Source organism: Strongyloides ratti (genome assembly GCF_001040885.1).
Source record: "Strongyloides ratti genome assembly S_ratti_ED321, chromosome : 1".
Classification (NCBI taxonomy): Eukaryota; Metazoa; Nematoda; class Chromadorea; order Rhabditida; family Strongyloididae; genus Strongyloides; species Strongyloides ratti.
This window is the reverse complement of record NC_037307.1, coordinates 2790066-2802977: the sequence shown is the minus strand read 5'-3', so window position 1 is coordinate 2802977 and position 12912 is coordinate 2790066. Positions and strand designations below refer to the sequence as shown.

General features: G+C 22.4%; 2 protein-coding genes across 2 annotated transcripts; both read left to right on the top strand.

Annotated features, from left to right (window-relative positions):
* Nucleotides 1–1264: 1264 nt before the first annotated feature.
* On the top strand, nt 1265–5670 carry SRAE_1000088600 (Epidermal growth factor-like domain and EGF-like calcium-binding domain and Proteinase inhibitor I2, Kunitz metazoa domain-containing protein; the record flags this gene model as incomplete). Its single annotated transcript, XM_024647773.1, has 5 exons — nt 1265–1375; nt 1642–2002; nt 2048–4684; nt 4979–5215; nt 5267–5670. 5 exons carry the CDS (start codon nt 1265–1267, stop codon nt 5668–5670), a joined length of 3750 nt encoding a protein of 1249 aa, XP_024501818.1.
* A 4641-nt stretch (nt 5671–10311) lies between these two features.
* On the top strand, nt 10312–11622 carry SRAE_1000088500 (Ground-like domain-containing protein; the record flags this gene model as incomplete). Its single annotated transcript, XM_024647772.1, has 1 exon — nt 10312–11622. The coding sequence occupies one exon, from the start codon at nt 10312–10314 to the stop codon at nt 11620–11622; it is 1311 nt and encodes a 436-aa protein (XP_024501817.1).
* Nucleotides 11623–12912: the final 1290 nt, after the last annotated feature.

The window sequence follows — 12912 nt, the reverse complement described above, 5'->3', positions numbered from 1 at the left end:
TGTTTAATAAGAAATATTTTTATATCATTTATTTTTATTTTTACTAAATTTTAATTTTTTATTCATTGTTAAGTTTATGTTTCTATAGATAAAACTACTACATAATGCAATGAGTATCTTTTATATAGTTAGCGTTTTTATTTTCATTAATGAACCATACAAAATGAGAGAAATCGTTTATAATTCATTTCATATGAGTTGTGATCATTCTATGAAATCATTAAATATGAAAATTTAGTTTATGTTATACACCCTCATGAATTTATGGAGTGTTGATAATGGTGATAAATGATAAAAATGAAGAAGATGTATAATAGTTTATAGTTATGCATTTGAATATTAAGACTGATAGAAAAACGATATTATAATGAGTTTTAAAAAGTAGTTGTATATGGTATTCGAAATAGGAATATATAATTTTTTTTAGAAAATAAAGTTATATATTAAGGATTTGTTACTATCTAATTTTAAGATAAAGTTTTATATATATTTCTATTATATTTTAAAATGCTACTATTTATTACGATATGTATATTATTTCCATCTTACTTAATCAAAATATAGCTTAACTATCTATTTTTCTAAAAAAGATTCTTTGTTAAAATAAAGATATTAAATATTATATTATACTCATAACAGTAGTAAAACTTAAATTTATGATAAAACTGAGTAATATTTAAAATATTGTATTTTTGTTACTAATCATTTATACTTTCTGAGTATAATATCCCCAAAGAGTATACTCTTTTAATGAATGTGTTGATTAATATGTTAAAAAAAAATTTTTTTTTACTAAAAATAAAGAAAAGATGGAGAAATCGGCAAAGTTATGGTAAGAAAAAAAAAAGTATGTGTAACTTAAAGTAAACTTTTAAAAAAAGAGGTACTTACTATATGGAGGTTGTTGACTATATATATATAATAAATTAATTTTTGTAATTTACTTTATTACCTCTTTCATTCCCTCAAAAAGGTCTTTCTCATCATTTAACTAAATTTATTTTATATATGCTTATATATATGGAGAAAAAAAAAATTAAATGATCATTAAATATAAATATTTCTTATTAAATTTTCAATTATATAACTGTAAAATATATATGTATATCTATCTAGCAAATGTTTGATTTTTTTTTAAATTCATTTTTAATTGCCCTTTTTGTAATAAATATCAATTTTTTTTTATCAATATGATTCAGAAAGTGATTTATAGAATATAATAACTTTACATTAAAGTTATAATTATTCTTTCAAATATTTAATGATGCAAGCTTCCTATCTTATTCTAAATTTAATATTTTTATATACTTCTATATATGTTCAATGTTTTAATAATAATAATGGAAGTAAATATGTAATTCCTTATCAATGTAAGGTAAGTTAAAATTTAAAAGTTTATTATTGTTTTTAAAATATTTAATTTTTATTATTAATTAAATTAATGTGATAAATAAATTTATTTCATTTTATTTCCTCTTTTTATGACTGTTTTTTTATAATTTAATTATTTGTTATATTTAAATAAATTAGAATTGTTATAATATAATTTAGATAAATATATTATATAATAAAAATTAAAAGATATCTTTTGTACTTTATTTTTAAAATTATTTATATTAATTTTCTTTATTTTTTTTTTAGTTGCCATTAGTAAAAGGAAATTGTAATGATAAATATACAAAATATTTTTATTCACCTAAAAAGGGAACTTGTAAAAAGTTTATCATTACCGGTTGCATAAATACTAAAAAGGGATTTAATTCAATGAAAGATTGTAAAGAAAATTGTTTATCAAATAAAGAACTTGAAAAAAGGGATTCTAATTACAATTTATTAATTGGTTCCTCAGGAGATTTGATAAAGAAAACATTGACAAATAAAAGTATAAATGATGCCTTAGAAAATGATATTTGCAAAAAATGTGACTCATTTGCTGGTGAATGTAGGGATAATAAATGTTTTTGTAAAGATGGATATCAAGGTAATGGATTTAAATGTCGAGGTAATTTAGATTTTATCAAATTTTTTAATTAGTTCCAATTAATAGATATTGATGAATGTTCTGATGTATCAAATATGATTGATGTTGAATGCCCACCAAATTCATATTGTGTTAATACTATAGGTTCTTATAAATGTGAATGTCTCCCTGGGTATGGTGGTGTTGCTGGAAATTGTACAAAAGCTAAGGATGTTTGTTATCAACCATTTGACAAGTCATTAGAAAAACAATGTCATGATAATGGACAATGGGAATTAAGATACTACTATGATATTGAGTTTGGTGTATGTACACAATTTTGGTATGGTGGATGTCAAATATCACATGCACAAAATGTATTTATAGATATTCAAAGTTGTCATTCAGTATGTGAAGGCATCTCATTAAATAATATAAAAATGAATGAAGACACAAGTCTTTCTTTTACAAAACTATCAATATCAGATTTATGTTTAGAGGAATTTGATGAAAGAAGAAGAGATATTTGTGATAAAGGTGAATGGAGGGAAAGATTTTATTATGATAAAAAAAAAGGAAAGTGTCAACAATTTTGGTTTGATGAATCATGTTCTTCTGAAAAATTTAAATACTCAACAAGAAATATATTTGCTCATTTATCAACTTGTAAAAGAATATGTGAATTAGTTGATAATACTGATACATTTATTCCTAATCATAAAATAAATGGAAAAAAATATGGTAAAATAAGTGCAACATTTACTGTAACAAAAGGTGAAAATCCCAATTATTGGGAAAATAAAAATAATTATGTTATTAAAACAACTACAACTACAACAGAAATTCCTTCAATAATAAAAAAAGAAAATATAAAAGAAATTATTACATCTACTACATCAAATAATATTTTTAATTTAGCTGATTTTAAAACAGGAAATCAATCGTATACATATTTAAATGCAGCAGTTATCACAAAATATAATGATAATGGTAAAGATAAAAAACTTGATAAAGGACAGATGTACTCTGAAAAACATAATTTACCAATATCTATAACAATAGAATGTTTAGATGATTTTGATACAAAATTAGCAGATTCATGTTCAAAAGCTACTGAAAATGTTCAATGGAATAAAAGATGGTATTTTGATAAAGATTTTAGGCAATGTAAATCATTTTGGAATGATGGATGTCGTTCATTAACATCTAAAAATAATTTTGATACAGAAGATGATTGTAAATGGAAATGTGAAGGAATTCATCCCTCACCAAAAGGTCGGTCATGTTTAGATAAATTTGATATAACTTATCTTTCTGACTGTATGCATGGACAATACTATAGAAGATGGTATTTTAATGATGAAACAAAGAAATGTGAAATGTTTTATTTTGGTGGATGTCGATCAGCCTCAAAAAATATTTTTAGTGATGCTAGAGAATGTAAAGAAACTTGTGAGACACCATCACGCGAATTAACATCAATATGTGATGAAAATTTTGACCAAAATTATGAAAATAGTTGTTCTAAAGAGGGATTATTTTCTCAGTATTATTATTTTGATAAACATACTAAAACATGTAAAATGTTTTGGTATGGACAATGTAAGGGAGAATCAAAAAATATATTTTCAAGTTTAACTAATTGCCAATGGTTATGTGAAAGAAGACGTGATAGTCATATACCTAGTAGTTGTGTTGATAAATTTGATAAACATTATATGGATAGTTGTGGTTTAACACCATGGACAAAAAAATGGTATTTTGATCATATTACTGGTGATTGTCAAGATTTTTGGCATGATGGTTGTATATCTGATAGTAAAAATTTTTTTAATGATGAAAAAAGTTGTAAATGGCAATGTTCAGAACCATCATCAACTGCTTTAAATCAAATAGAAAATAAATTAATTTTTCATATTGAATCATCATTTGAATCATTCCGTTGTTTAGAAGAAAAAGCTGTAGGAAGTTGTAGAGAATCTTTTCCAGCATTTTATTATAATAAATATTCACATAGATGTGAACCATTTGCTTTTTCAGGTTGTGAAGGAAATAGTAATAGATTTTTAACATTACAACAATGTGAAAATAGTTGTAAACGATTTAATCATTTAACAGTTGAAGAAATGAATTGTTTTTATCCATTATCTGTAGGACATGGTCGTCATGAAAAAGAATGTTTACATAATGCAGGATATAGATATTATTATAATCCTGATGAAGAAACATGTAAAAGATTTTGGTATTTTGGATGTGGAAGTAATCCAAATAACTTTTTAACTCATTCAGCTTGTGAAATGACATGTAGTTGGACTAGAAGAAGAAGTCTTGAAGAAGAAAAACCAAAATCTGTTGGTGCTTGCTTTTTACCAATAGAAAAAGGTAATTGTCTTCATAATGATGAGATGCCATCAGATAGATGGGGTTATAATCCAAATACAAAAAAATGTCAACCATTTAAGTACTCAAATTGTGGTGGAAATGATAATAATTTTGGAACACAATATCAATGTGAAAGTATTTGTGGTGGTTTAATTGCACCAAATGACAAAAAATGTGCTTTCTATCCTGATTGGGGTTCATGTAATCAACTACGTTATATGTGGTATTATAATATGACTTCTGGTACCTGTGATCAATTTTTATATGGTGGATGTGAAGGTAATACAAATAGATTTTCAACATTTGAATTATGTCAAATAACTTGTGAAGTTCCTGGTGAAGGTAGGAAAATTTCAAAGCTTCATTATAAATATAGAAAAGATGGAACTAAAATTTGTCATTAAAATAGTAACTTCGATTTTTTAAAAGCTTATTGTTTAATATTAATTTTATATTGAGTCAAATTTTTTATTGCATTTTCTTTTCCTTTTTTTTAAATTTTTTTTTGTGAGCTTTTTTGCATAGTAAATTTATATTGTGATTTTTTTTTAATAAATGATCTCTATAAATCACTAGATTATAATTAATCATTTTTCTATATTATATTTCATCTAAAAAATTGGATAATTTATTTAGATATATGTTCTGAAAAACTAGATCGAGGTAAATGGTGTGCTCCAATGTCAAATAGATATTATTATCATGCAAAATCAGGGGTATGTAAAGGATTCCATTATACAGGTTGCGGTAAAAGTTCAAATAATTTTAAGTCTATTGAAGAATGTGAAGATGTTTGTATTAAAAAAATAAAAAGTAGCGGTGTATTAGAAATAACTGAAAAAAAGGTTGAAAATGTTACATCATCTAGTAAATGTTAGTTATATAAAAAAAAATACTATTATGTATATCATTGTTATTTTATAGATAAAGGAAAAAAACCAAAAGAAAAACAATTAATGAATAGACATATAACATTAATTGCTTCAAATGTTACATATTTTAAAACAAATCCATTATCAGCTGACTATGGACATTGTTTAGGTTTTAGATACAATATAACTGGTGACTTTTCAAAACTTAATGCTTACCTTTGTTTAGTTGAAGAAAATGGTAGTTGTGAAATGCAAGTTTTAAGGCATACATCACGTAATGAGCATTGTACTCTCCTTCGTCCATGGCTTCGTGGAACTCACCTTTATACATGGTTTTTTATGTTAGAAAAATCACCATGGAAAAGATCTGAAAAACATCTAAGACCCCAATTTAAAAATGAAACAATTGCAAATATATTGATTCTTCCAATTAATGACTGCTATAGTGCTTGCTAAAAATTTAAATCATAAATCTTTTTTCACCGAAAAAACAAATATTGTTAAAATTTTTTAATTTAAAACTGTAAAAATTAATTAACATCAAATTGATATTACTTTATAGCTGATGTTTAAAAAGATTATCAAATTAACATATATAAATAATTAAGATATTTTTAAGATATATTAAATTATAACTAGTTTTACATATAACAAAAATTTTTTAAAAGTATACTAAGTTCTGTTTAAAAAATAATAAATCATAATATATAATCTTTTTTATTAAAGAATATTTTTATGTTAATTTTTTACTTATATTTAACCAATAGAAGATGGAGCACATTTATTTACTGCAAATTAAATTTAACATTTAAAAACATTCTTTTAAATATTTTGGGAATACTATTAATATAAACAAATGATATAAATATAATTAATAAACATTTTTAACTTATTAAAGTTTAATATCAAAAAAAAGGATAAAGTAAATGAATCAAATGTTTAATGAAATTTCAATAAAATGTTGTTGTATACAAAAACGGCTTTTATCTTATCAAAAAATCGTATAAAAAATCTCTTCTGTTTTTAACTAATGGTACCAAATGTATATTTTTTTATTTTAATAAGCACGTGGTTATCATAAAAGCACAACATAATATTTTTAGTAGCAGTGGCACAACTAAAAGATACCTCATTACAGATGTCGTTTAATTTAATACAAAAGTGTTTTTTATTGTTTGATCTTTTAAGTGTTAATGTAAATTTTTTAAAACACGTTATATCATTACTTTCATCATACATTCTTAAATAAAATTTGACATCATAAAATTGATTAATATCGTAAGCAGTCATTACTATTTTTTTTAGAAAAAGTAATATTTGAAATTGATTCTTCAGACAAATAAAAAGTGGAATTACAAAGAATATCTATTTATAATAAATGTGATTGTTCTGAATCACTCATGGTCTTTTTTTCATTATTTTTTCCATTTTTCCGAAAAAATTTTTTAATTTGCTGTTTCAATACTTAGCATCAAAACACTCGTGTTCGAGATTTCATCAAGCAATGTTAATTCAAATTTTACCAAACTTTCTAAACATTCTCTCAAAAATTTTAGTTTTAGAACATTTTGATGTAAGAAGAACATTTTATATTCACATCATTATTTTGAAAAAAAGCAATTTGCAAAACTTCAAAAAGTAGTAAAATTAATTCACAGTTATTTTATTAAATATTGTATTATTAAATGCTTTGATCTATTCCTTATTGTAATTGGTACAAATTATTATTTTTAATTACTTTATTAAAATGTATTTTTTTATCATATCATAAAAATCTAATTAAAATGGTGTAATTATTAAATTGGTTTTAATTTCCTATTCATTAAAGTTAATAAAAAATTTTTTTTTTACAAATTAAACAAAAAAATACATTTATTTGATAGCCCTTGAAAAAATGATAAAAATTTTAAATATATTATAACATAAAGAAATCAAACATTATGAAATTATGATTAATTGAAATTTAAAGAGAATAATAGGTAATATTTTTTAATATAATTCGCCATCTATGATAAAACTATAAAATTATAAAAAAACAACATATTAAAGATCACATTTTTACAATAAGTTAATTATGCTTGGTCTGATTTTCATTGGACGTCTTTAGGATAAGATATGATAAGAAATGTAGTTTGATAAAAGTTTTCAAAAACATACTCATAACTCAAGTAGATGTGTTCTTAAAAACATGAAGATAAATGCGCTAGTCTTCACACAATATTTAAAGTATAGTACAGGTTAAAAACATTTTCAAATTTCAACCCATTTCGTGATATGGTATATGGTATTTTTGCGTTCACAACTATTTATCAATATTTTCCTATATCTCAAGAAGGGTTAAAAATACAAAACAATTTTGATCTTAGACCCTTAATAAAAAGTGATTGAAAAACTATTGCAAAAAACTGCTTCTTTTTATCACAATTTTTAAGTATGTTATAATATAAGGAGGAAAATTTTTCAAAAATATTTATTGTTCTCGACTTTTCAATATCTCAGCTGAAACTTGACATATAATAATAAAATTAGTACTAGTCATCTTCTCTCAAAAAAATAGTCTTACTTAAGTAAGTTCTATAACAATATTTTTAAAATTTAACAAATTTCATAAATTAGTCATTTAGATTTTAAATTTCTAACTTGGTCATTGACATTGGTGTTAAAAAAATTTTTTTTTTTTTGAATTTAGAAACAAAAATATATTCATTGGATAGCCCTTGAAAAATGATGAATTTCTAATATAATCAAGGCTATGCTAGAATTAAAACTTCAGAAGTTATGTTCACTTGAAGTTAGAGGCGAAACTGGGGAATATTTTTTGAAAAAAATCGCCTTTTGCGATTCAATAAAATTATTTGAAATTAATTAGACGATTCTAGACTAATTTTTTATGAAAAGTTCATTAAGCCTAGTCTTATCTTCATAGGACGTCTCAAACTTGAGATATGGCAAGAAATGTAGCATGATAAAAGTTTTCAAGAATGTGTTCATAACTTAGGTAAATAAAATCGTAGAAACATGAAATTAGATGCGCTGAACTTTTTATAAGTTTTTAGGCATAGCTTACGTTGAAAAGTTTTTTATAAAATAAACCCATCTTGAGATATGATATGTGGTATTTTTGCGCGCTTAATCTTTTGTCATCATTTTTTTATATTTCAAAAATGGTTGGAGATATAAAAATATTTTGAACGTGAACCCTAGATGAAAACTGATAAGAAGTCTATTGCAAAAAACTGCTTTCATTTATCTTAAGTTTGAAGCAAGATGTAAGAAAAGGCGGAAATTTTTCTAAAATATTCATTGTTCTCGACTTTTCAATATCTCGGCTAAAACAAGACATATAATAATGAAACCGGTACCAATCATTTTCTCTCAAAAAGTTAGTTTAACATAATAATTTCTATAACAATATCTTTAAAAATTTAGTAAGATTCAAAAAAAAGTAATTTAAATTCTAAATTTCTGACTTGACCTTTGAAGTTGGTTTTTAAAAAAAAATTTTTTCTTCGAATTTAGAAACAAAAATATATTCATTGGATAGCCCTTGAAAAATGATGAATTTCTAATATAATCAAGGCTATGCTAGAAATAAAACTTTAGAAGTTATGATCACTTGAAGTTAGAGGCGAAAGTGGGGAATATTTTTTGAAAAAAATCGCCTTTTGCGATTCAATAAAATTATTTGAAATTAAATAGACGATTCTAGACTAATTTTTTATGAAAAGTTCATTAAGCCTAGTCTTATCTTCATAGGATGTCTCAAACTTGAGATATGGCAAAAAATGTAGTTTGAAAAGAGTTTTCAAGAACGTACTCATAACTCAAGCAAATGAGATCGTGGAAGCATGAAATTAGGTGCGCTGAACTTCTTATAAGTTTTTAGGCATAGCTTACTTTCAAAACATTTTCTGAATATTAACCCATTTTGAGATATGATAAGTGATATTTTTGCGCGCTTTAATCATTGTCATCATTTTTCTATATCTCAATAATGGTTACATATATAAAAAAATTTTTAACGTGAACTCTAAATGAAAATTGATTTGAAGCCTATTGCAAAATATTTCTTCTTTTCATCTTAACTTTGAAGCATGATATAAAAAAAGGGAGAAATTTTTCTAAAATAATCATTGTTCTTGACTTCTCAATTTCATTGTCAGAAGTTATTACATACTATTGATAATTGTAAAATTTGATTTCTCTTAAATACCTTATTTATAGTTTAATAATTAATATAACTAATATTTGAACTCTAAAAATAAATTATATTTTTGAAAGGCAATATAAAATGACAAATTTTGTTTTTATTTGATAATAAATTTATATTAATTTTTTAAAATTTTTTTTAGGATGTTTTCCTATTTTTTATAAAATGACAAAATAATTTTTTTTATATTAAAATAAATTTGAACTTCAATTTTTTTTTCATAAAATATAATAATAATAAAAATAACAATCTTATAATATCCGCTTTCTCATATTTAATCACTTTATTTCTAACATTAAATTGTAAAACACGATTATATGTATGAATTTTAACACTTATAAAAACAATATACAAGAGGTCATAAAGATATTTGAAATAGTTAATAAATAAAAAATCAATTAGCGATATATTAATATTAATTTAATGAATGTATTGCCGTTATTCTAAAACTTTCTCTTTCACATTGAATATAATAATACCATAACTTTATTAATTTGGAACTTTCGATGATCTCTTATTCTAAATAATTTACTGTAGTATAAATGTAGAGGAAGAAATTTGTTAAGAAAAATTTAAATCGACCTAAATTTAGGAGTCAAATATTGTTAAGACTTTTTTATATAACAATTAACTATATAACTAATAATAAGATGATTTATGCAATAAAGAATTATTTTTATAAGACTTCTATCATTTAATAATTCATATTTTATTCGAACAGTTGTATTATGTTCCTATTTGTAACTTTATTTATAATTGATTTTATAAGTAACCCAACTAATGCTTTCTTTTTTAACTTTTTTCAAAATGAATGTAATAATTGCTGTTGTCAAAGTACTCCTACTGCAAGTATTTTTCAATTACCTAATATTTTTTGTAATATACAAATGCAAAAAAATTGTGATTATAATGGTTATAATAATTATCAAGGATATCATGTAACTCAAACTTTTAGAAATCAAAATAATTATCAAAATAACTATCAAAATACTTATTCACAATCAAAAGAAATGATAAATAATCCAAAATTTAATTATGGCTATGGATATGTAACTCAAGTTAATAATCAAAATGTTAATTTATATCAAACAACAAAAACAACAAATCCCACTTATCAAACTGATTATAATATTCAGGTACATGAAACACAACATCCCCAATATAATTTAGGATCAAAACATTTAAGTGAAGATGGATCATTACCAAAATCTATTGAACACTCAACTATATCTCCAGAAATTGATGATGATTTACAAGATATGCATCACTTATCAAATGAAAATTTTACTTTAGTTATTGATGAAAAAGTAGTTTCTCCTGATCAGTCAACTTCAATTGCTCCCACATATATCCGTTCAACTGAAGCTGTCTATCGTCCCAATTTTAATTTTCCTCTACAATATGCTACAACATCAACCAATACTAATATTGTAAAAATAGATATTAAAAAACAAACAAAAAATAAAAATATGTCATTAGAAAAAAAAAATGAGGAGATAGTTGGTGAAGAATATGAAAATAATAGTTCATATAAATTACAACCAAAAACATCTCAAATTTATAAACCAATTGTCCAACCATTAAATCATTCTGATAAATTTGTACAAAAAGAAGATGACAAAAATATTGATGTACCATTAGAAGCTGGTGAGACAAAAATTGCAGGATTAAATTTTTTTAATGATCCTGTTAATAAATCAATTTCAAATGATATTTATGATGAAGTAGTACCATTTAATGAGAATATTGATCAAGTTGAAGTGGTACCATCATCAATCTCAACTTCCGAAGCAAATAATAACTTACCAGATATTGAAAATGCTCTTGAGTATGATGATAATAATCATATAAGTAAAAGAGTTAAAGCTAAAGCATCAAAACAATACATAAAAGATGATCCCATAGTAAATGAAATAACAAATAATGACTTAGTAAAAATACCTCTTAAAAGTACATATGAAAGATGTAATGATAAAGATTTACAAAGAATAATGAAAACAAATATGTTAAGAAGTCCAGTTATCTCAAAACAAATTATTTTTAATGCATGGAAAAATGAACATAATGAAAATTTAGATGTTATTTGCTCAAAAATACCATTTTCTTACACAGTTGTCTCATCATCAGTATACTGTGAAATTCAGACAAGTTCTATTTCATGTTTTGCATACATTCGACCAACTAATAAAAAACATTGATTTTATTTTTAGAAATTTTTTTTTTTCACAACATACTATTTTTTGTAACATTAATTTTATTAAAAATATTTATTGTTTACATTTATATCTGAAGATTGTTTGCACCAAATAAAGTATGTAACTATTTATTATCTTTTTTTTTTAAATAAAATGACATGAAAAAGATTGTTTAACATGAAAAAATTTAAATAATTTGGTATCAAAATATTAGTATTTGATTGACATGAATAGATTAAAAAAAATCTTATAATATTTTTTTTTTAATTTTCCATCATAAAAATTTTCAAATATATAAAAGATACATTAAGAATAATGATGGAAACATTTAATAAACAAAATATATATTAAAAGTTAAAAGTTATTTTCTTAATAATTATATATTTAACATACTTTTAAAAAAATTAAAAATTATTTTTAGAATAAGAATTTATGTTTATAAACTCAATCAAAATAGATATATCTTCTTAGAAATAATTTGAATTTTTTTTTTTGTTAATTTAATCATTTACATTTTTGAGTCACTTTAATATATATATATTATATAAGCACACTATATCTTAAGATAATAAAATTTTTATACACATGAAAATCACAATATATATAAAAATTTAAAATATTTTTTTTTATCATTGAAATACTTTAAATTATAATAATATATACACCACATTTATTTACTTTTCCAACTAACTTTTAGTTAATTTTTTAAAACATTTTGTTGAATGAGGAAAATGATTAGATTAAGCATTAAAAAATTCAGGTATTAATATTTGTATAACTTTTTAATAAATATTAGGTAATACTTTCAAATGAATAATAATATTTTCTCTGGGACAAATACATTTACACTCTTATTTAGAAAAAAAAATTTAATTTTAATTTTTTATTACCATCAATGATAGAAAGAAGAAATAATAGATAAAAATATTATAAAAAATTTGAATCATTTTATTGAAATTTATATTAATTTAATAAAATTTTATTTTAACACATTAATAGTAGGAATTAATTTTATAATAGAAAAATTTTGATTGTTTTAAGAATTCTTTTTATCAATAAAAAATTTATTAAAAAAATTAAGCAAATTGAACAATAGATTTGATTAAATTTATACATCTCACTGAATTCCCTAATGATAAATAGAGAAAATGGATGTACTTGTTATTATCTTAAAAAAAAGTATTCTAAATTTATATTAAAAGAAATTGTAAATTTTCATTCATTTTTATTTTCTTTTTTTTTATTATTTTATTTTATCATAGTAATTGTTGTTATTATAATTATTTATTTTTT